The sequence below is a fragment of the Hippoglossus stenolepis genome, chromosome 6 (genome assembly GCF_022539355.2).
Source record: "Hippoglossus stenolepis isolate QCI-W04-F060 chromosome 6, HSTE1.2, whole genome shotgun sequence".
In the NCBI taxonomy this organism is placed as follows: Eukaryota; Metazoa; Chordata; class Actinopteri; order Pleuronectiformes; family Pleuronectidae; genus Hippoglossus; species Hippoglossus stenolepis.
In genome coordinates, this window is record NC_061488.1 from 9130914 (window position 1) to 9153901 (window position 22988).

The window sequence follows — 22988 nt, forward strand, 5'->3', positions numbered from 1 at the left end:
CCTATTACAGCTTCACAGCACTACAAAACTAATATGGACAAGTGGCACAAAAACATTTGTCACGATTTTTCAGTTTTGCAAAAGTACATACCTGAAGTGGATGAACTGCACCATCGAACTTTTGTGTTAAACAAATGACACAAGACGGGTGTAATGCATATTCTGTAAACTTTATCTTACAACAAAAGATATAGCAACAACAAAATTGCTCTTTAGTCTTATAACATTTTCTTTTCTATTTTTTTTTTTTTAACAATTTTACTGATTCTGTTTCCTCCTCAGAGTCGTTGAAATCTGGAAAAAATGACAGTGTTAAGTCTTTTCAGGTAATGATGTCCCACACTGTAAGACAGAGCTGTGCAGGATTCTCTGAACTATCAAACTGAACCTTACAAGTACAGCTGAAGTCCTCGCCAGTGTTGGGAGCGTTACATTTTAAAGACATTTCACCACAGAATAAATGGCAGTATATATTAATACTGCTCCCCTGAATACAAGCATAAAGGATTAAGATGAAAATAAAACCATATCCAAGGTACGGGTGCTGCCATCTTGCACTCTTGTTCTCTTTTTGCAGTGATCGTGGTGTGGAGCCACAGAATTGAGATGATACACACGCTCAACCAATCGTGAGTCAGTCTCAGCTGTCGGTCATGATGTTTTACCCTTTTTTTTATTGCATCAAATAAATAAAACAAAACTTACAGGGAAAAAAATAAACATCTTGTGCAGCTGAAAAGTCGCTGACCTGTACGAGCTCTTCACTTCTTTGTAGAACATTCTTTGGCCTGGTGAGCCTGAAGGACTGCAATCGCCTCATCAACCTGCACAAAAGAGGGGGAAAAAAAAACAATGGGAGATACCGTTGAGGCCCAATCATGGTCCTCCACCTCCACACACTCCATTTCTCTCTGGTCTGGCCACTGAGCAACTCCTGCCTCCTGCAATTGGCATCAACCTGAGAGCTGTTTATGTCGATGCCTCGTGTAGATTGTTTAAATTACACCATTTGTTTTATCACATTCAATAAAGAAAAGACCTGACTCATCTTGGGTTTTCTCAACACTAACTGATAGCGGGACATCAACTAGACTGCAGAAATGACCACGATCATACCTTGGAGTGCAAAGACTCGGGCAACTCCAGCATGTGCAGCAGCTCTGAGTTGTCGATCTCCAGTAGCATCCCTGTAATCTTCCCAGCCAAGCTGGGGTGAAGGGCATGGATCATTGGATACAATCGCTCACCTGTGTGTCACAGCAAAGAGGAGCAGCAACCTCAATGCATCAGTTGCTTCAATCTACATAAAACATTTTGAAAGACGTAGAACTGAATGATGGCAGACCAAGGAGCTGTTTCTGGTCCATTGGTTGAGCTGCAGCCAGCATGGAGGCGGTGAGCGGCTCATATCCTGGAACGTGCACCGGTGGCTCCATCACTGGGGCCGGAATCACCTGGTACAAATCACACTCTGTAAATGCAGGTATTTTGTTTCATTTAGGTCGGCATACGAGGACAATTAGTTTTTCAGTTAGTATACATACAGTGCATCAGATTTTTTATAAAAAGATGTATTAATTTAATAAAATATTATTGGCATTAGGTTTCAAAATTTGAGGTATGTTATTTTTGTGAGGGATAATTTAAAAATCTTTAGGATTTGCATCATTCTTAAACAGAAATTTCCAAGTCTAAGAAATGTCAGCAGGACTTTGTATGACCCCTTTTACACTTCACTCTTAACGGGACAGATAAAAAACAGTTTTGTCAGTTGGTTCAGTTTGTTATTAAAAGGGAAGAAGTAGTGAACTGCAATGACCTCCATTCATTGTGGACCTTAACCAGGACCTCAGAAAGGATGTTTTGCCTCATGGGGACCAGGCTTTGGTCCCCATCAGGTCTACTGGTCCTGAACAGGTCAGTGTTTATACTGGAAAAGGTCCTAAAGCCGACAGCTGGCAGCAGTAATATGTAAGAAGACTGCCAACTAGCGGACATACATGTATTGCATGCAATCCAATGCTGAACGTATGTGAGACTGGTGACAAGAGAGTCTAGTTCATACTACTGACCTGAAGTCTTGTCATGGGTGCAGGTACAGTGATGACATGCTGAGGGCTCCTCCCAACAGACGAGTACTTGTACTGGTTGTTTCTGATCACACCGGACGTGTCTGTGCGTCCTCCTCCAGTCTGGGTCCCAATGTTATCTAAAGAGAGACATTACATGTGTCACAAACCACCAGCGACATAATGGCATATTTTAATAGAATAGCCCTCATCATGTTTGATCCAGGTACGTACTTGTCTTCTGTGAAGAACTGACAACACGTGGAGCCTGGGTGGAAGCCTGTCTGACTGTAGCAATGGTTGGCGATCCACGCCGGGGAACCGAATTACCAACAAACTGGGTTGAGTACGGGCCTAAGAACATGGGCAATATTTATCTATACATACCGACTTCAAATAGACATGTATCTATGTGAACACAACACAAAGTGTCCACTCACCCTGTGGTCTTGGTGGTTGTCCTGTCCAGCGAGGTACCGGCCTCATGTTGCTGACGACGTTGTGGTTATAGAAGGAGCGAGTAGGAGGCTACGAGATAAGAATCAGTTTAGAATGCATGGCATCAAAATCCAGCTCAATCTCTAAACCACAATGAATATTTGAGTCTTTCGACAGAACTGAACAAATTTAAATGAAAATGCAACTGCATACTAAGATGATGCTAAATGGCTTTAAGGAGTGTGGGCGAGTTCAAAAGGTTTTGTGAAAAAGAAAAGGCTGAAAGGAAATAACACAAGAGGAGAATTGAATCAATGACAACTTTTCTCCCTTGTGGTTACAACTCTTGCCAGTAGGGGGTGCTGCAGCCCCCTCAGCTCCCCTACTTCCACAGTCCTCGTTTCTTTTAATTCTATTTCATCGGCAAAAATGTAAATGGAGACATTGCATTTATCACTGCAATGAAATATATTCATTTTGCATTATAGATCAATAAGATGAGATTTAGTCAACAAACATTTTCTAAAAAGCTTTCCAATGAGGAATGGCTCATTACAATAAAACTCCCTCTCCTCTGTCACTGCTGTAACATACATACCTGTGGTACAGTCATGTAGTATCCGGTCTGGTGGTATGAGTCAATGATGGGACTTGGCATGGTCCTCAGGGTGGCGAGTCTCTGCATGTACTTGTTGGTAAGGATTGCTTTACGCTCCTCTCTCCGCTGAGCCAGAGCCACATACAGCGGCTTGGTTGCAACAATTCTCCCGTTCATTTCTGTCACAGCTTTGGTTGCTTCCTCAGGTGAAGAGAAACAGACGAAACCGAAGCCCTTGCTCTGCGAACCATCTGTCATTACCTGCAAGAAACAAAGAAGCTGAAGTTCAGAGATAATTGACACTTAAGAACCGACAAGGATCTGAATTTCTCAGTTGTGTTCACCAGGTTATTTTTAAAGAGGCTTGTTTTTGTCATTTTCATGATTTGTATTTTTAAACCCAGATGGATCAGTGGTCAAGCATTGCTATTTAATTATGCTGTGGGAATGGTTAAATGTTAGAATTTTTTTTGTAATGATGATACAAAAGGCTGTTCTCGTACAGAGGGCAAATAACTTCAAATAGTAAAGTTTTTACTTCAGGATATAATTATTTGGCTACTCTAAATTGCCCGTAGGTGTGAAGGTGAGTGTAAATTTGTCTCAATGTGTCTCTGATGGACTAGTGACCTGACCAGGGTGTCCTCTGCCCCTCCCCCAATGCCAGCCACGATTGGCTCCAGCCACCCGCAACCCTCAAAGGACAAGTGGTATAGACAATTGATGGGTGGATATTTTAAGGCCCTTTTTGTGCAGGCTCTTGATTGAGTCACACACACACACACACACACACACACTCAAACACACAAACACACTCTCTCTCTCACACACACTCCTTATTACAATACCTTGGCACTGGTGATGGTGCCATAAGGGGCAAACTCCTTCCGCAGTCTCTCATCATCTATGGTGTCATTCAGGTTCTTCACATACAGATTCACCCCCTGGAGACAGAAGGCATGACAAGTATAACATTTGTTCTTCCCGACAATTTAGTTTGCCAAGCTTATCAAGCATTTATGGACGTAATCAAAAAAATGGGTTGATTAATTGATGTGTTGTGTACTGTACTGGAAACTAAAGTATTTAGCAGAGAAATCCCTGATTGGATTTGTGCCTAAACAAAGTTTTGTAACATGCCACTGCCAACTCTCAACATTTAATTTATTTACCATTTACCTTCATATTGGAGATAATATTCTACTGATTAAGTCAGTTGTTCTTTGATGACAGTGACTTCTTCCATATCATTATAAGAAATTGCATTGTTACAGATCTTTGTTGTTTTAAAATTGACTCACTTTATTAGTGATTGGATGATGTTTTAGCAGCCACCAAATTGTAACTGTTAACAGCGCCTTGTTGTAAAAGAACATCTGTAGTCAGCTGAACTTGCCTTGTTTATGTAAAACAAACAAACTGAGGCCTCCATTGTGAACATAACTGAACCTTTAAAATCCTTCTAATATCCAACTCTTGAGTTGTAAGACCATAAACAATGAAAGTCATCAAGGAGTCATCGAATGACAATTTCCATTTTTAAACAATTCAGCAGTACCTGGTAGCGCTGGATGCGGTCCTGCTTGATCTGGTCAAACTTGCGTTTGAGCTCTCCCTGGCGTTCCAGACGCTTCTGAGCCCGCCCCACATAGATGTTCTTTCCATTGAGCTCCTTTCCATTCATATCATCAACTGCCTGTGAAACCCAGAAGAGCATCAATGTTACATTTACTTTTGCTGCAATTTAAAGAAGATCACACATTTTAGAGACTTAAAACTGCATGAACTGAATTTAAAAAGAGACTTAGCTCGGCTCTCTAGTATGTATCTATGCATGTATGTAGTATCAGCCCAAAACAAATGTCCAGGAGATAAATCAGGACGGTCGACATCACAGGTGTTGGCAGAAGAAGTAATCGAGTGAAGAAAGAATGAATCAAATCATGAATACTGGGCCACAGAAATGGTTCAGTAAAAAAAAAAAAACTATTGGCGAGTACAACTGCACATTCAAGTATTGAAAAACAAAAGGTATAAAAAGGTATTTTGTGGCATTTCATAGAACTGTAGGAAGTGATGGTATTTTTAGCACATAGTTCTTTGCCAATGCAATGAAATAAAGCAATGAGCATATAAAGCAGTTAAAAAAGAAACCAATGCTGCAGGTCCAGTATAAACATCTCTATAGTTGACTGTTACTGTTGGTAGGTATCTACTTTAGGTGGACACAGACACTTGGCACACTACCTTCCGAGCATCCTCGTGGTTTGCATAGTTAACAAAACCAAATCCTCGTGAACGCCCCCTCTCGTCCTTCATCACCCGCACACTCAGAGTCCTCCCTACGAGAGAAATGTACGGAAATTCACTTGCTTACTATTAGTTGATCAAGACAATGCATCTAAATAGGAACAACAAAATAGGATTTCTTACCGAATGCAGCGAAGACTCCCTTGAGTTTCTCATCACTATAGTCTTCACCAAAGTTTTTGATGTAGACGTTGGTGAACTTCATAGCTTTGGTGCCAAACTCAACCTCTCTTTCCTTACGAGACTTGAAGTGGCCAACGAACCTGTGGACAGAATCAATCCCATGAACCATGGGACAATAAATGAAAGGATAAAAGAATAAGTTAGTCAGTTAAAAACCTGATTGGTCACAGTATGGAAATTTGACTTTTGTTTTAGCACACAGCATCACAATCACCCTGGACAGTCAGTTATCAGCAACAAAGCATCAACACAACTAAGAAATAACTATTGTTGGCACACGATAACATTTAAGGACAAGAAAGCTTTGTTTCTCTTTCAATCATGAATGAAATTATGAAGAGAATCTGTATCTATATTTCTGATGATTATGCTTTGTGCAATGTTTGGCATAGATCCTACCTATTCACTGACCTAGTCAAGTGACTTTTTTCTCCCAGGAAATTGACCGTTGGTTTCACAAAGCCAGCTTCCAACTGAAGACTACCTTTCTTTTGACTGAGCAAAACACACAGAAAAAGTCTGAGATATGATCAGGATTCACATCAGTTCATATAGTTGTATACACATGTTCTGTGCTGCTCTTTGCCTGAACTTACTTTAGAAGCCACTGAAAAACGGGTCAAATCAAAGTATTTTGTTCACTCACACTTTCCTATCATTCAGCAGCATCCCATTCATGGTGTCAATGGCCCGGTGTGCAGCCTCGTGAGTTTCAAAGTGAACAAAGCCGTAGCCTTTTGATCCATTTTCATCACAAACAACCTACAAAGAAAAATAAAATGTTCACAACTTTAGAAAAAACAGAAAAAACTAAACAAACAAAACAAACTTGCATTTGAGTTTTGAACCAATAGGTGTTTATAGAACTGGATGATACTCTAGTGGTGTTGCTTTTATCATATAGAAATTCAAAATCCAATTATAACAATTTTAAAGATATTATTTCTGAAAAAAGGCTCACTGCACAACATAAATGTCCTAACAGACTAAAACCACACAGACCCTACCCAGATATACACATTTCATCGTTACATCACTGCACACAGAAGACGGCCAAGCAACAGTTGCCACTTACCTTGCAGGACAAAATATTGCCAAAGGCAGAGAAGGTGTCATACAGTGCCTTGTTGTCAATAGACTCGTCCATGTTCTTGATAAAGATGTTGCCCACACCGGACTTCCTGAGTCCTGGGTCACGCTGAGACCACATTATCCGGATTGGCCGACCCTTGATGACGTCATAGTTCATTGTATCGAGGGCACACTCCGCTAAAAAGAAAATTTGAAAATCATCTTATTACCATAGACACCTTTTAATGAGAAAATATATATATTATAACCATGTTTATTTTCTTGTCTGGGAGGATTGAACTTCTGCCTCAAATGAGGCAGAAGTTCATTAAGTAAGATGTGTGGAAATTGCTTGTTAAATTAAAAAACTGTCCAATGTAATGATCAGAAACCAAGCAAGTCTTTTTTTCTGTAATATTCAGATAGTTGCAGGTCCACAGTAGCTACTTGTGTATATATTGTATTATGTATTAAAAATGTGGAGTTTGAACTAAACAATCAAATATTGTTATTGAATGCTGATACTGACGTCAAAACTCATCAGGCTGATGTCACAGAACCACGTACCAGTCCACATTCAATAGCCTTATGTTTTTCTGAATTATGTAATAATGCAAATCTAAACTCAATGTCTAAATGTTGTAGCACAAATAAATAACTGTTCTGCAAAGATGTTCAGTAGTCGCCATTTAAGAAAAACTTTAATGACCCCCCACAGGGACATTGCGTAGTTTCACAATGCACAGTCATAGAGGGAAAACATTACGAATAAAAGTAAAAAGTACAATATAAAATATAGATAAACAGTCAGTGAATAGAAAAATATACAAAACACAAATTTGCAGAGGGGTAGGAGGTCTGGAGTCTCGCAGTAACCAAGTAGATGATGTCACACACGGTTGCCAGGGTAGAAGATGGGGCATGTAAACAATTGGAAAGGTGGCATGGATATGTAGCGTGACGTAGCCCTCATGGCTAATGAATCAATGTCTGGGCTGCAGAAAAGTTCCATCCTGTCCACCCAAAGCGTTGGAAAGACGTTAACAATGGTAATGAGAACTGAGGCATCTCTTTAAAAACATCTCAGACAACACGTTGGACCTTAAGGCGGATGGGCAGCAGAAAACCATGCCAGGTTTCACTCCTTCAGCTGAGAACAGATCTGAGGCTGCAGTGGGCACAGGGTGACCAAAACTGGACGGTTAATTTGGAAAAACCTAACCTGGGGTCTGATGCTTCTCGATTTCTGCTGATGCATACTGATGATATGGGTCAAGGGAATTTGGCATCAATGGTAAAAATCCATGGACCCCTGCTGTGTAAACAGTCCAGGCTGGTGATAGTGGCAACAGTGTGGGGAATGTTTTCTTAGTAACAATCAATGTTTTGAATGCCGCGGCCCATTTGAGAATTGTTGCTGACCGTGTACATCACTTAATTATTATGATTTACCATCTTCTAACAGCAACTTCCAGCATGATGGTGCAACATGTCTCAAACTGTTTTTTGGATCATGAAAATTGGTTGTGTGTACGCCCCAGTCAACCCCATCTGAATCCAAAAGAAAACCTTTGGGATGTGGTAGACCAGGAAATTGGCAGCATGGATGTGCAACTGACAAATCTGCAGGAATTATGTTACCAGAATCTCAAAGGAATGTTTCCAGCACTTGGTGGATTGAAGAATTTAGGATATTTTGAAAGCTAAAAGTGAGGTCCTACTTGGTAATAGTTACGTTTCAAATCAAGTGCTCATTGAGTAAATATGAGGCCAGAAAAACACAATGACCAGTACCCAATGAGTGTATTAGTGCAACAGTGAAATTCCCCCATTCCACTGATAAAAAGGCATAAAGTTGTACTGATTAAAGTGGATTTGGGTTAAACAGCTACTTTACCATCAGCTGGCTGCTGGAAGTTTATGTAGGAATATCCCAGAGATCTGCGGGTGATGATGTCTCGACATACACGAATGGACATGATGGGTCCAGCCGGAGAAAATTTCTGGTAGAGCATCGCCTCCGTAACATCAGGGTGCAAGTCCCCTACATACAAAGAGGCGAGGGGATACGCTGGTCCACTGCTGTTCATCTTGGGTAACAGCTAGTTCAATAGATAAGAAAAACAGTTATAGGCATAATATTTAGCTTTTACACTTTCATTTTATTTGTTGTTGATAGAAGAGTTGTTTTCTCTTCATGGTTGTTTCTGACACAACAGTGAAACTAAAAACGTGCTTCAGCATAGGAGCAGCAACTTAAAAGTTTGAACTACAGGGGGATGGTGTAACTGTAAGTCCAGACTAAAAATATGCAGATCGCCCTTGGATACAACACATTAAGTTTTGTTAAAGACAAAAATAAAATGTAGATTAGATTTAACTATTTACACAATCAGTTCCCAGTTTACTAAGTCCAGCCCATTTATATTAATGAGGGTACATCTCTGCATAAGATTAATAGTTAAACAGCACCACAAACTACATTCACCAAAATGTCCATACAATTAAATCAGCACCTCTCTAAAAATTATTAATCTTGGTATTGCAAAATTAGTTTAAGCAAGGTTAACCAAATAAACTGCAGACTGTGTGTATGTGTGGTTAAGGAGGATCTTCATGTAATAAAAAACACTAAAATTAGATTAATTAAATGACCAAATAGATTCTCCAGTTTCTGGTCCACTTACTGTTGAGAACGAGTTTTATACATCCCTGTTTCCTACTTTCAAATCTGTGAAACTTATATTAATGAATACTTGTATTTATGAATACTTATATATACTTTGTTGACACTCATATCGACTCCAATACCAAAGAGACTCAACACAATCTCAAAGTAGTGAAACTTTTTGCCATGTAGTACACTACTGTGAAATTAAACCATATATAGTATATACATACACACTCTCATATATATTATACCATAACTGGCTATGTACTGATATCTGTCTATACGCAGATATATTTATTTCAATAAGTCTTTAGATACAATGTACAAATACTGTATACAATCATCCTGTGATATTGCATTTCACTCAAGTACTTCCTTATGCTTATTTGACTTATATTGCCTGTTTTATTCTATCGTATACTTTCTGTGTCATCTGGTCAATCACATTTTGACAATCTGCAACTGAAACAAGTGAATTTCCCAAAGTCCATTTCAACTGATCTCAACTGGTCTCGTAGCTTTAATAGTTAATAATAATTAGCATCGGGCTAGCGCGAGTTAGCTCAAAAACTCGAAACGGGCTAATTTGCTTGTTTCCCCAAACAGCTAACGAGCGCTAGCTGAAGTTGGTTTGAATCCCATCGCGGTCAATCGCTCGTCGAGAATCACGTGAAGCGGCTGAATTAACCAGACCCAGTAAATCTTCAGAGTCTGAGTGTGAATGTGGATAAACGTTACTTACGGCTTTTTAAGTAATGGAGAGAGAAATGTCTTTGGAGCAGTTTTGAGTCTCAGAGCCGCAGCTTCGCTTCCAACAGGTGCGGGACGTTTGTCAATTATGACCGTGGAACACCTGCAGCCGCGCTCCTCCGCGCATCCTCGTTTCAATTCAACTGTGAGGGGGCTGAGATTGATTTGCGTGTCAATCCGCGATGGAAACTAGTCCTCGCAATGCCAGAACTCCCATGCTATTCGTGTCGCTTTCTTTGAGAGTTTAATTATCTTCTCATCGCTTTTAATAAAAATGTTCCTTGTGAATAAAAATGCAGACGTAATTTCCCCCGTTATCTTAAACGAAACTTTATTTCACTGAATGGTCTTTGACACTTTTCCTATTTCTTACACGTATAGTGAAACTAGAATGGTTTTAAAGATACATAAACACAAAGCTAGAATTACACCAACCATTGTTTATCTCCATGTCATCATTGCTTTTCAGAACTAATCTAAAATTTTCACAACCACGTGTGTGCACTGGGTAATAGACTGTTACAGAAGCAAATGTTTAGCCATAAGACTTGTCAGTAAAAACAAAGCAAGTAGATACCTGATATACAGACAGGCTTCGTTCCACATTCACTAACTGCATTTTCGTCAAGCATAATAATAAATTGACTTTTTTTTTTTTTTTCCCCCAACAGAAGATTATTTCAATTTATTGGAGCATTGTCAGAGTAAAGAGACTGTCAGCTATGATGTGGAATGGTGTCTTCAACTACAATATGTGGAATGTAGTGGTGATAAATGGTATTGTGACACTGAGCTTCTTTCCAGATCGCACCATCAAAATGTGAAACCTGATTTTTGAGGTGATTGTTCACACCGACTACCTTTAACAGCAGAGTGATGCACCTGGTTTTAAAAAAAAATAAATGAGGTTGACGTCAACCAGTTAAAAAGCTAGTCTAGTCTAACTCATTCTCTTTTGTGATTTCTTAAAAACATCAAGCAGATGCTGACACCTAATGAAAATAGAGGCTGCAAGAGAAAGCCAGGCACAACAATTTTTTTTGGGATAAAGCAAACGCTTTAAGAGGAATATTTTGCAAGCAGGGTTGATACAGTGTGGTAAGACATTTCAATTAACATCAATAAAAAGGTTACTTTAGGTTTTACATACAGATGATAGTCAATCCTGCAAAATACATGGAACCACATTTACGCACAAACATCTTTCATTGTACTGAGATCAAGCAGCACCTGAACAGTGAAACTACAATGACAATCCGTACTTAGTTTAAAAAAATAAAATAAAAAAACATAAAAAGGATCACTGCCTTTTTAAAAGCCTAATTATGTGGAATGTCTTATGTCTGAACAGATCTAACAATGACAATTTAAGGGCCCTTGGAACTTTGAAACTGTGAAATTTGTGAACAAGATCAAGAAGCATTACACCAAGATGTCAGTGTCACAATACAGCCTGCCTCCTTTCTGTATGAGCCCACAGCAGAATTGCAGTTAGTTGAATACAGGATTGGATGTGTCTGGAAATTCAAACACAAAACGGTTTTTTGGGGGGTTGTGAAGCAAATGGAAATGCCTACCATCACAGTGTTTGGTGGAAATCAACTGCCAGTTCAATTACCATACAATAAAACCTGTAAATATCATGAGGAATCACAAATAAGAAAAGTAACAAAAAAAAGGGATGAGAAATGCACAACAAACTAGTTGGGACAAAGGAATTTGGAAGGACGATTAGAATTCACAACACCCCCCTCCCCCCTAGATCATACGCACAGTCATTCGCATCCTTTCACACTCGCTCATTCACTACATACAGACTTACACACAAAGCCGACAAAAACAACAGCAACATGGACTCACTAATCAATACGACATGTTTCCACAAAGTGACTGAATCTGCTAACAACTGAAAATTAGCCTGTCACCTCACAGTGAACTGAGAGGGGTAAACTAGTTGGTCAGGAGCAATTCAGGCTGCTTGTCATACAGAAGTGGGAGGGGCTGATGGAGTGGAGGGGGATGTATATAAGCTGTCTGTGTTTAAGATAAGAGTGTAGGTGGATTAACAGTGCAATTCCATTAGTTTTCCCCATCTCCAGTCTCTCCCTCATCTGCCTGGTTTTCTGATGTCCACAGCTAGAAATAGAGAGAGGACAACGTTATGATTTGCTTTGAATAAACACATCAGGACAGAGAGGTTTTAAAAAGCATGAGGTTTAAAACTCACGGTCAGGTTGTCCCTTAGTAGTTGCATGATCAGGGTACTGTCTTTGTAGGAATCCTCGTTCAAAGTGTCAAGTTCAGCGATGGCTTCATCGAATGCCTGAAATTCAGAGATTCCACTTGTTAATTAAACTTGTATCATCTGGAAGCATCCCGTTAACTCTGTTTGATAATAAACGCTTGAAATTAGCTTCCATTGTATCTAAGTAATGAGATATTTTGGGCAATTTGCGATGCTTTACTGCTTCATACCGTCTTAGCCAAGCTGCAGGCCTTGTCCGGGTTGTTGAGGATTTCATAGTAGAAGACTGAGAAGTTGAGGGCCAGACCAAGCCTAATAGGGTGTGTCGGCTGCATCTCCCCCTTGCTAATGTCGAAAGCTTGCTGGTAGGCCTGTTGGGAATTGTCCACTGTATCTGTGGGCAGAAAAACAACAAAAAATCAATGTCATCATTTCCAATACATCTTATATTGGTATCATATTTTTTTCTTTTTTGTTTGCAAAATACAAAAAAGATGCAAAGAATAAAACTGAAAGAAATGTCACGGTACACATAACTGGTCACACAAATAATCATATAATTATATTGGAGCACAATCATCATATAGATTATGTCTTCACTTACCCTTCTTAGTATCGCCAGATGCAACCTCAGACAGGTATCTATAATAGTCGCCTTTCATTTTCAGGTAGAACACCTTGCTTTCAGCAGAAGAGGCGTTGGCAATAAGGAAGTTGTCCAGTAGGCCCTGAAAACAACATAGACATGTGTTTCAGTTTAGTGAGATTCAGGCTTAATAGCACAGGTGTACTGTCGTCACAAATATAAGAATTACACTGTTTTCGAACACACAAGAAATTAGAAACCCTTACGAGCACATCGTGGCAGATTTCCTGCAGCTCGGTTTCAATCTTCTCCCGGTATTCGCGTGCCATCTGCTGTTTTTTGTCATTGCCCTCGGTCTTCTGCTCGATGCTGGAGATGACGCGCCAGGATGAGCGGCGTGCCCCTACCACATTCTTGTAGGCAACCGAGAGAAGGTTGCGATCCTCGTTTGACAGATCCCCACCTTGCTCTGTCACCGACTTCATGGCTGCGGCCATGTCATCATAGCGCTCAGCCTGCTCAGCAAGCTTGGCCTTCTGCACCAGGTCACTCTTATCCATCTTCTAGACTGGATAAAAGAAAACACAGCATTAGAAGTCATGTATGTAGTGTGTGGTATGTATGCATGTATTTAATCAACAGACAAGGATGCATGTATCACAATGTCCTTTAAATTATACATTCATTACACCTTTACAAATACTCTGAAGTGTGTTATAAACTGATTTGATTTTTGCTTTAAATCACATCTTTAAATGGAAGAAACCACAGGATTCAATGGAAAGGGAGGCACTGCGAACTGGGCCCATTGGCAAGTGGGTCAACCATACACATCACTAGCTAAGGTTAGCAGCTAGCTAGTCATGGCTCTCAAATCCTGTCTCCTGAATATGATTATTTATTGAAATATTTGATCGTCATGTGGCAGATCCCAGTTCACCGATCACTGGTTACACCTGTTATCCTGTATTATTGGGAGCTGGCTCTTCCAGCGCCGTCTCAGCCGAACACTTGCTGCACCAGACGTAGCCTTTCCCGGGTCAGATTTTAATGCCCTCCCCTGATGCTGGGGTGACATTTAGCTCAGCGACTGCTAGCGTCGGTTTCATTAACTACAACCGACATGATGCATCGCTGGTTTTATTCCCATTACATCTCAACGACATAACTGGGGCGGACATTGTTGCTGGAGCTAATCTGTCGTATTCGTGACAACGGAGCGGCTAGCAGCGACTCTAGCCACCGTCGTCTGCTGTGTGGTTGCCGCTATCTAACGGTAACGGTGGTTAGCTAGGCCAGCACAAGCAACGGCGGCCTTTCCATGAGAAAAAAACCACGGTTGGGACGCGGGCAACGAGCCCATGTTGCCGTTAATAACCACACGAGGGGGGAATATGGCGCTGAGGTGCATTAATGTGGCGTTTAATTCATTTTGGGGAGCTGCGCCGCGGCCCGCCCAGGCTGCCGAGCCTGTCGGAACAAAGTGTCATGGAATCCCAGCGCTAAGCTAGCAGCGGATGCTACCGCGAACCAGCGGGCTAGCACGGCCAGCCTTTCACAGATCAAGCTAGCACCGCTCCGTTAGCGTGATGGCTTCGCGTTCGGGATTCAACCGGACGCGATGAAATGGCTCCTCCGCCGCGGAGCCACGGGCGAAGAATCGCTACTCGTGCCCGCGGGGTCGTTATACTCACAATATTGACGACTTTATCTTTTTTTTTGCTCCTGCTTTTATTCTCCTCTCTGTGGACGATGCAGCCTCCGTCCTCCGTTAGGTCAGCGTCTCGTTCAGGGCAGTACCACTTCCGTTACACTGGCACTTCTGTTTCCTCTTCTCTCACCGCACATCTGCCCTCAGCTCACATCTGAAACTACACGACGATCGCAGCTCCACACAAACACCGTGTAGCTACACACAACCAGTCTGATTTAACAGGGACACACCAGCACGTTTATAAAAGCCCCCGTTTTTTAATGTCTCTCCTCGGCTGCTCAGCAACAGAGTACGAATGAAGATCCTCACTTGATGTAGCCAACTCAAATGGGTTATATCACAGTCAGATGTTATAATCACAGATATATAGATTTAAACAGATTGAGGTCTGTGGATTCTCCTAAAGCGAAAGAACACAAATGAATGGGATGTGTTCATTCATCATCCAGATGTTTTTAAAACACAGCTGTGGGTTAAACATCTTCTGGTATTTCAGCTTTCACACTGGGGCCATTTGCACATGTTTTAAACACATTGGGAGACTTACAAGGGGTCATTTGTATTAATAAATTGCTATTTAATCACAGTTTAAATTATTTTCTGATTACAGCTAAATAATTATGCTGTATTAATGCATCATGCTGTATCCATGTGTATGTATAAAGCTGGATTTGCTTTCCATCCTGCACATCACATTCAAAGGTCAAGGTGAACAGCACCTCTGGAGCTTGCACAAGGACACTGCTGTATTCTTTTACCAGTTGCCCTCTGTATATAAACATTAAGTTGCAAAAAAATCACTTCACTGTAGAGCTGTCATACTTGCACAATTGAGCATCAATATTTTGATTATGACACACCCACAGCCTGATCTCACACACAGGACAAAACACACTGCAGTTGATGTTTACTTGTCCAGCAAATGCACTTATGCCCATCTTAACATGAGATGTGGTCAGAAGTATTGTTAGTGCCTCTCTATCTTAAGGAGGTGGAGAGCGATTGCACTTTTGACCAAAGAAATCGGGTCTGAAGTCAACAGCACCATATTTTATTGTTATTTTAAAGTTGCGTTATCAAGAGAGAAACGTGAGCCTAACTGCTTATTACACACACACTTGCTTGCTTTCACTTTGCACAGGAGCAGATCCATTTCCTCTGCAGGAAAGTTCTCTCTTTAGCTGGCAAATCCACCATTATGATAATAATCTACCATCTGGTTTTAAAGTGGATGGGAGATGGCCATCTGATTGGTTTATGTTATGCAAAAAACAGTCATGATCTCAGTGAGTGGCCTTAACTGGCCTTTCCCTGCATGCAGAGTAGCTTTAATGGTTTGCTTTAAAGCAAGTGTGTTTTCCAGGTGAGATGTGTGGACACCTCCCATATAATGTTAACTCATGCCTGCAATAGGAAAAAGTCACTTTGCACTTTTGGTAGTTTAACAAACAAAACTGTGTTATATGATCTTTTTGTTAAAGAGAACATCTGTCCAGCTGCTTGAAGTGTAAAATAATCATCTAATTTCAGAAAGGAAAAATATTGTAACAAATTTAGAACTTACTCAGTGGAAAAATAATTAATAAACAAGCTAAATAAAAATATTCCATCAGCCTTTAAATGTCTGTTCCTTCATGGGAAAGTGAGCTATCGTCTGAAAGGACAGAGCGTATTGACCTAATAAGTTGTTATGTGACAAGAAGTTTTAAGTTGAAAAACAGACAAATTCAAAATAGTTTTCTCTCCAGTTCTGTGTTTGCTTTGGCAATTCCTTTTATACCAGTAACTGGAACCTGCGCTCTCTGTTTTTCCAGTAAAACATTCTTTTGTCACTGACGGTAAAATGTCAAAACAGCTGTACTTGGTGATTTCCCCTCTACCAATATTTTAATCATAACTCTGTGCTCCATGTGATTTACTGTGTTTGCTGCAAAAGAAAAAATAAATAAAGCATTATAGTCTTAAGTGTCATAATAAACACTGAGAGGGAGACAAATGCAGCATGTATTGAGTTAAAGTCTGTTTCCTTTTCTCACTGGCAGCTGAATAAAAACTGGATGGAAACTTTTCCTGCTCACATGTACCTCAGAACTCAGTCTAGCAGACAGCGCTCTCTTCTCCCTCCAAGACACCATGATGCAATTAAGGACTTTAATTTTCACATCTATTATGATCCCGTGGATACGGTCTTCTGCAGCACAACATGAATACATGGAAGCAAGAAAACCTGAGGTAAAAAAAATATATCTTGCATTTGGAAATGCACAAGTGTCGTGAGTTGAGAGAAGCTGTTATGAGGACGATTTCTTCTTTTTGCAGAGAGACATTATGAAGTATCCTGATTATGCCTTGCCTCAGGAATCAGACACTGACGCAGCAGATCCAAAAGCTGATGGTAAGTTTTGTTTCAACTGATTAATAGTTTTCCACAACAGTTTCAAAGCAGCTTATGCAACACTTGCTGAGGAATTCTCCCACATTTTTGTGGATGTAGCTATTATGTAATAATGGGGCCGATCAAGTGTCCTCTGCTAAACTGTATGTGGAGCGTTTCAGCTGCCCAGTCCCATGGCTGGGACCAATTAGTCAACTTATTCAAAGAACAAATAGAAAAAAAATGGTGAAAAATAAAGCCAATGTGATTTGAAATAAGAAATGTGATCTTTTCAGAGTTGCCGACGTGTCTACTGTGCGTTTGCCTGACTGGATCTGTTTACTGTGAGGATGTGTCTCCTGAAATGTCATCTGTCCCAGCACTGCCCAAGGAAACAACATATCTCTACGCACGCTTCAACAAAATCACAAAACTTCACAATCGAGACTTTGCAGACATGGGTGAATACAATCGTTAAAATATTCTACAGATTTTCCCTCTGTGAATGTCATCTTGCAAGCTCTCTGTCCTTTGTTTTGTTTGTTTCAGCCACAATAAGAGTAATTGATCTAACTGGGAATCTCATCGCTGACATAGAAGATGGAGCTTTTTCCAAACTTCTCAATCTTGAGGAGCTCACTCTCACAGACAATAAACTCACCAAACTTCCAATACTTCCCAACAAGCTAGTGTCATTTAATGCCAACTTCAACAAGCTTAGAACCCAGGGTGTAAAGGCAACAGCTTTTAAAGTGAGTGAGCGATTTAAATCATCTCATGCAAAAGTACATTTTGCACTTTGGATAATTGTTAAAGTGGCCTGATCTAAGACACTGGATCTTTTTGTTGTTGCAGAAACTCACCAGATTGGCATATCTTTACCTTGGAAACAATGAACTGACAGCAGTGCCCCAACTTCCAGAGTCTCTTCATGTTGCGCACCTGCACGTAAGTCCATCCGCAATTCACTGAAATAACAGCAAATCCTAATTCTTCGGGGAGTCAGTGGAGCCATAATTTTGTGTCCTTGGGTTGATCTCCTGCAGAACAACAAGATCTCAACAATAACAGATGAAACATTCTGCAAAGGCAACACCAGTCACTACATCCGCCACAACTTGGACCAGGTGAGACTGGACGGGAACCCGCTGAAGCTGTCGCAGCACCCCAACAGCTTCATCTGTCTGCAGTATCTCCCTCTCGGATGGAACTGAAATGACCAAAGCATGTTTTTTTTAAACCTTAGAGGGGGCGAGGGAGGTTGATCTATGTAAACTGATGCAGACGGACGCTTAGTAAGAATACCACGAACAAAATACTGTTCTTAAGTTACTTTTTATATACTCAAATTTACAATACAGTTCAAGATGATGCAACTTTTTTTGTAGAATACGACAGAAATGATGAAATTATTGAACAGACGGAAAGACAGAGCTCGTGTTTTTGTTTCTTATCGGTGTTTTCTGCCAGTGTAAGACAAATCCGTGCAAAACCATCCAAGATGTCAATAAACACAATATGTTTGTAGCTTTTCATTGTTACAATTAGGCTGAGACTTTGCCGTCTTGGCAGGTGCTCAGCAACATTTTTACAGATTCATTGTCAAACCAATACTGAGATCTGGTTGTGGTTGTTATGAATAAATATGACGTTTGTTGTGATTTTGTTTTGTTTTTTCAGCTTTTGTGTGTTGCTGTTTCTTAAACCAAAGATATAAACAATAAAAGCTGCATGTTGGAAGAGATCATCAGCGTCTTTCTGACAGCTTATAACTGTGATACGGTGGTTGTAATAAACCAGAGTCCAAGTATATTTCCTTTAACGACATGTTTAGTCCACTTTAAATCCGACTGTTGTTCACTTGGTTGCAGGCTCATTGACAACAATCAGTCCATCTGCTATCTTCTGCTGGTACTCCCGTTCGGATTGTTTTCTTCGGTAGACATCGTCTGGCAAGAGAAAAATACATTTAAGAAGCTGAAATGAAGATGTCTGTAATATAGATTTATAAAAGCTACATTCGACTACACTGTGAATGGCTGATGTGTGACATCCGTGCCTTATTCATAATAACAGCAGTTTGACATATCAAACTAATAAATGTGTTGAATAGTAATTAAGCACATTTACTCAAGTACAATTTACAGTTTTGACATTCGGGTACTTGAGTATTTCCATTTAATGCTACTTTAAACTTCCACTACATTTCAGAGAGAAATTCTCTCTCTGATAATTACACATTCTGCTCTGACAGTTTCAGTTACTATTGACTTTTAAGATTAAAATTGCTAGTTTTTCATTTCTTATAAATTCTAGGTTTTTAACAGATATCAACAAATAGTGATTATTTGTTGATAAATGTCACCCCAGCATCAGGGGAAGGCATTCAAATCTGACCCGGGAAAGCCTACGTCTGGTGCAGCAAGTGTCGGCTGAGACGGCGCTGGAAGAGCCAGCTCTCAATGATTATCAATATTTAATCCATTTGCTCAAACTATCCAATATCCCATCAAAAAGTCTGAACATTCAAAACAGTATTTGTACTTAAGTAAAGGATCTGACTATTTTTTCCATCACTCAAACATACAGATGTTAATAATAAAATGAAAAGTGGTTCTGTTCTTTTCGTTTTGTTCAGGTGCCCTGAATGAGCCAAAATGCAAAACAGACCAATTCTTCCCAGCGCAGCTGTTCTGGCTTCTCACAATAGGAAAAAAACATAATTAAAACACTCTATGACTGTAATAATGACTGTATTTCGTTTAGATCAGCCAGTTCCAGGTTGCTTTTATCTCTGTCAAGGCTTATTCCAACAGCCCTGAGTCATCATCGGTTAAATTTGTTCAACATATGACAATTCAAACTGCCATGTAACAAACGTCAGTACCAAATTCCATTGAAAGTGTTGGTTTTTTTCTGTTCCATTTGTGCTTTCTCCTACTGTCACATGTCTGCTTTCTGCAGAGGAAAACATCTCTCTGTATCCCTATATGACCTAAAACAGGAGAAAATGTGCAGGGTTGTTTTTCTTCTCGTTTTATAACAGAAGAGAATAGCGCTCTCAGTTCTCCAGAAATGGCAGGTTTGAGCACATCTGGAAAAATGCAATATGGGTTCAGTCAGTGAGAGAAGAAAAAAAACAAGGGTTCCTTTTTTCTTTTCAGTCTTTTGAGTAACTCTGTGGTAAATCTACTGTCTACAAGTATAACTGCAGACAGATAATGTCAACAAAGTTATAAAGAGGACGTAAAAGGTACATTTACTCAATAACTGTTCTTAAATACTACATTTGAGTAACATATACTTGAGCATTTCTTTTTATACTGCTATATGGTTTACTTCTCACCTGGTTGAATTCAATACTCTTTAAGACTATTTAATACCACAAAGATTTACAACAATGAAACGATTATTAACCTGTTTCACGGTCATTAAAAGAAAATCTAATGCTATTAAAAAGACCCTGCACATAAACTAAGTTTACAAGATTAGTCAACACACAAGGGTGGATTCCAAATAAACTGTCAGAATCTAGTCTTGTGTTGTTGTAATATTGTTTTAATAAAACTTCTCCAATATGTCCCGTTTTGTATAAAATAATTATTACAGTGTGTAGTTATAATAATAATGAATACACAGGCAGTTTGCTGTTAGAGACCATGGGGAGCAGTATTCAGTCGCAGGTGAACTGTCAGGCTGCAACCAACAATTATTTTCATGAAGAAAACATCCAACATTTATTTTCTTTACTAAATCGATCAATTGCTCAGTAAATAATACGTCACCAACGTGAACATATTCAAATTCCTTGTTGTTTACTCAGACAAAAGACTGAGAATCTCTGTGTGAGTAATTTATCAAATGGAGAAAAGGGGTTACCAATTCATTTAATGGTTTATATGAATCTATTCATCTTATCAAACTAATAATTTAACATGAACTGGGGAGGGGGGGCATTAGGGGCCCAAGGACAGGTGTTTGCCCCGGGGCAGCCACGGAGGTCAATCCGTCCATGGTAACAGCTTCAATGTAGAACATGGCGACATTAGCTTAAACATGTGAAGTGAAGATGAGCAGGTTGGCGGACATGTAACATTTGACCCAACATGGCGGGGCTGGACGTGTTGGATGCAGATCAGGTGACAGCTTGACACGTCCAGGTGTACTCATGTGTTTTGTATCCACAGACACAGGTAAACACAGAGGCTAACATGCTAACAACACGCTAGCTGGATACCTGGTTAAAAGGGACGTCACCACTGAACAGTTCGCCTCATGTTTCACTCACAGAAAGTTTCTCTTCCGATCCGCACGTTGATCATGATCCACTCCATGACTCCTCCGATGCAGAAGAAGACGGGGAGGAACCGGTACGTCCCGAGGCGACGTTTACCCGGAACCAGGCTGAGGAAGTACTTGAGTGTTTGACTCTGGCGAAGCATCCTGGCCAAGGGACATGCTACACGTGGGTAAACAGATCAAACTGCACAATGTGAGTTAGTGAGAGGACAGAACAGCGTGGACCCTCTGTTTGTCCTTCACGTGTGTTATGAGAGACGGACGTGACGGGGCGCGCTCGCTGAGGCATCCGGCGTAAAGCGGATGAGCGGAGTGAGCTGGAGTGCGGAGCAGAGCCTATGAGCAGAAGGGTTGGCAGCGCGGAATTCGAAGTTTAAACGAACGCACCACTCGCAATGCTGCGTTCAGGCCGCATCGTTTAAACCACGAAGGAAGCCGTGTGTGTGTGTGTGTGTGTGTGTGTGTGTGTGTGTGTGTGTGTGTGTGTGTGTGTGTGTGTGTGTGTGTGTGTGTGTGTGTGTGTGTGTGTGTGTGTGTGTGTGTGTGCGCGTGTCTGTGTGTGGTTGGGGGGGTATTCAGTTTTCTGCCAACATCAAGTAAATGCAGCATATTAAGAGTAAAGAGTTATACTTTTTCCCTTTTTTCTGCAGTTTTCCATGTATTTCAACCTAATAAACACAATAATGAATGAATGAAAAGCACACTTCTCTTCTAATGCCTTCTCTTCTTCAATTCAATAAATAATCTATGAAGTAGGTCACTGGGTGGAAATCAAATATTGCCCTAGGGATGCACTGGCATACAGAAAACACACACACACACAAAGTCAGAGTTATAATAAGTGCTTCCACAAACACACATTATTCTCACCCAGTTAAATATTCAACCCCCAATTACAAAGATTTTCTTTTGTCCAACATGTTTTTGAAGACATTAACTGCCACCTTTAACTCGAGGGTCGTCCAATGTGAGCCACGTGTTATATAAGACATGAAGCTTTCCATTGTTTCATCTTTATAAATAGGACAGATTTCATTCCCTGTTGTTAACACATATGCTACATTATTCTGATGACACTGGAGTTAGTTTCGATTCACAGCTGACAATTCAGCATGTTAGGGGGAACTTAAATTACAACACAGTCCAGTTTTACTCACTTCTTATTGTTGTGAAATAGTGTCATATGCTCAAATTAAAGCCTTAAGACCATTTAAAACCAACTTTTAAATGTATCAAAACGTCTATTTCATGTATCAAGGCAAAAATAAAGACCTGCCAGTGTCCTCCATACTAACACAAGATATTTTTCATAGCAACCACTTTGCTGTAGATTAGTGGGTTAACACAGTAGAATCATGTCAATATGGGTGTGAAAAAGGTCTGTGGGCCATTCAAAAATGATTAAACTCAAACTGGTCAAATCTGGACTCTCTTTTCTCTCTCCCAGTTTATCCAATTATGGTGTTTTTTTTAATCAATCCCTGGTCTTATATGATCAGGATGGAAAAAGACAAATAGTTTGTTCTGCCTAAATGAAAGTGTTCAGGTTTTAACCGTGTTTAAACAACCTTTCAAATTGGTAAGAGGTGGAAAACATAAACTCAATCAGTCCCTCAATATTCAAACTTAATTTTCCTTAACTGCCAAACTGAAAGCTGCAAATTCAAAATAAACTACAGC

The 22988-nt window shown here is 40.1% G+C and overlaps 4 protein-coding genes across 7 annotated transcripts; 1 reads left to right on the plus strand and 3 right to left on the minus strand.

Moving 5' to 3' along the window:
- Positions 1–151: 151 nt before the first annotated feature.
- On the minus strand, positions 152–10276 carry LOC118111374 (embryonic polyadenylate-binding protein). 4 transcript variants are annotated; one of them, XM_035159906.2, is made up of 17 exons: positions 10083–10276; positions 8567–8771; positions 6674–6867; positions 6245–6360; positions 6010–6093; positions 5539–5678; positions 5353–5447; positions 4664–4801; positions 3954–4049; positions 3106–3366; positions 2510–2597; positions 2304–2423; positions 2073–2209; positions 1346–1454; positions 1117–1247; positions 749–824; positions 152–294 (listed from the first exon to the last, which is right to left on the minus strand). In XM_035159906.2, the coding sequence occupies exons 2-16, from the start codon at positions 8757–8759 to the stop codon at positions 762–764; spliced, it is 1965 nt and encodes a 654-aa protein (XP_035015797.1). In that variant the 5' UTR covers positions 8760–8771; positions 10083–10276; the 3' UTR covers positions 152–294; positions 749–761. The 4 variants fall into 4 exon arrangements, with proteins under 4 accessions (XP_035015797.1, XP_035015796.1, XP_035015798.1 ...); XM_035159905.2 differs by having other exon boundaries at positions 152–824; XM_035159907.2 differs by lacking the exon at positions 6010–6093 and having other exon boundaries at positions 152–824.
- Positions 10277–10404: 128 nt separating this feature from the next.
- LOC118111377 (14-3-3 protein beta/alpha-1) lies at positions 10405–14921 on the minus strand. The gene is made up of 6 exons (XM_035159917.2): positions 14616–14921; positions 13188–13489; positions 12940–13063; positions 12566–12729; positions 12318–12413; positions 10405–12226 (listed from the first exon to the last, which is right to left on the minus strand). Exons 2-6 carry the CDS (start codon positions 13479–13481, stop codon positions 12170–12172), a joined length of 735 nt encoding a protein of 244 aa, XP_035015808.1. The 5' UTR covers positions 13482–13489; positions 14616–14921; the 3' UTR covers positions 10405–12169.
- A 1778-nt stretch (positions 14922–16699) lies between these two features.
- On the plus strand, positions 16700–18754 carry ognb (osteoglycin, paralog b). The gene is made up of 6 exons (XM_035159916.2): positions 16700–16867; positions 16955–17030; positions 17306–17470; positions 17559–17761; positions 17865–17957; positions 18056–18754. Exons 1-6 carry the CDS (start codon positions 16769–16771, stop codon positions 18221–18223), a joined length of 804 nt encoding a protein of 267 aa, XP_035015807.2. The 5' UTR covers positions 16700–16768; the 3' UTR covers positions 18224–18754.
- LOC118111378 (small integral membrane protein 4) lies at positions 18329–21607 on the minus strand. The gene is made up of 2 exons (XM_035159918.2): positions 21298–21607; positions 18329–18958 (listed from the first exon to the last, which is right to left on the minus strand). Exons 1-2 carry the CDS (start codon positions 21449–21451, stop codon positions 18867–18869), a joined length of 246 nt encoding a protein of 81 aa, XP_035015809.1. The 5' UTR covers positions 21452–21607; the 3' UTR covers positions 18329–18866.
- Between the last annotated feature and the right edge of the window lie 1381 nt (positions 21608–22988).

Bases quoted from the DNA above. Each gene is read 5' to 3' on its own strand.
- LOC118111374 (XM_035159906.2), bottom strand. From the start codon at position 8,759: ATGAACAGCAGTGGACCAGCGTATCCCCTCGCCTCTTTGTATGTAGGG. The intron at 5,679-6,009 runs GTCAGTGAATAG...TTCTGTCCACAG, and splicing joins GAAAAAAGTCACTTGACTAG to GTTCGTTGGCCACTTCAAGT. The intron at 1,455-2,072 runs GTCAGTAGTATG...GATTTGTACCAG, and splicing joins CACCCATGACAAGACTTCAG to GTGATTCCGGCCCCAGTGAT.
- LOC118111377 (XM_035159917.2), bottom strand. From the start codon at position 13,481: ATGGATAAGAGTGACCTGGTGCAGAAGGCCAAGCTTGCTGAGCAGGCT. The intron at 13,064-13,187 runs GTAAGGGTTTCT...TGTTGTTTTCAG, and splicing joins AAATCTGCCACGATGTGCTC to GGCCTACTGGACAACTTCCT. The intron at 12,227-12,317 runs GTGAGTTTTAAA...CTCTATTTCTAG, and splicing joins TACTAAGGGACAACCTGACC to CTGTGGACATCAGAAAACCA.
- ognb (XM_035159916.2), top strand. From the start codon at position 16,769: ATGATGCAATTAAGGACTTTAATTTTCACATCTATTATGATCCCGTGG. The intron at 17,471-17,558 runs GTGAATACAATC...TGTTTGTTTCAG, and splicing joins TCGAGACTTTGCAGACATGG to CCACAATAAGAGTAATTGAT. The intron at 17,958-18,055 runs GTAAGTCCATCC...GATCTCCTGCAG, and splicing joins TTCATGTTGCGCACCTGCAC to AACAACAAGATCTCAACAAT.
- LOC118111378 (XM_035159918.2), bottom strand. From the start codon at position 21,451: ATGCTTCGCCAGAGTCAAACACTCAAGTACTTCCTCAGCCTGGTTCCG. The intron at 18,959-21,297 runs GTGAGTGAAACA...TTCTCTTGCCAG, and splicing joins GATCGGAAGAGAAACTTTCT to ACGATGTCTACCGAAGAAAA.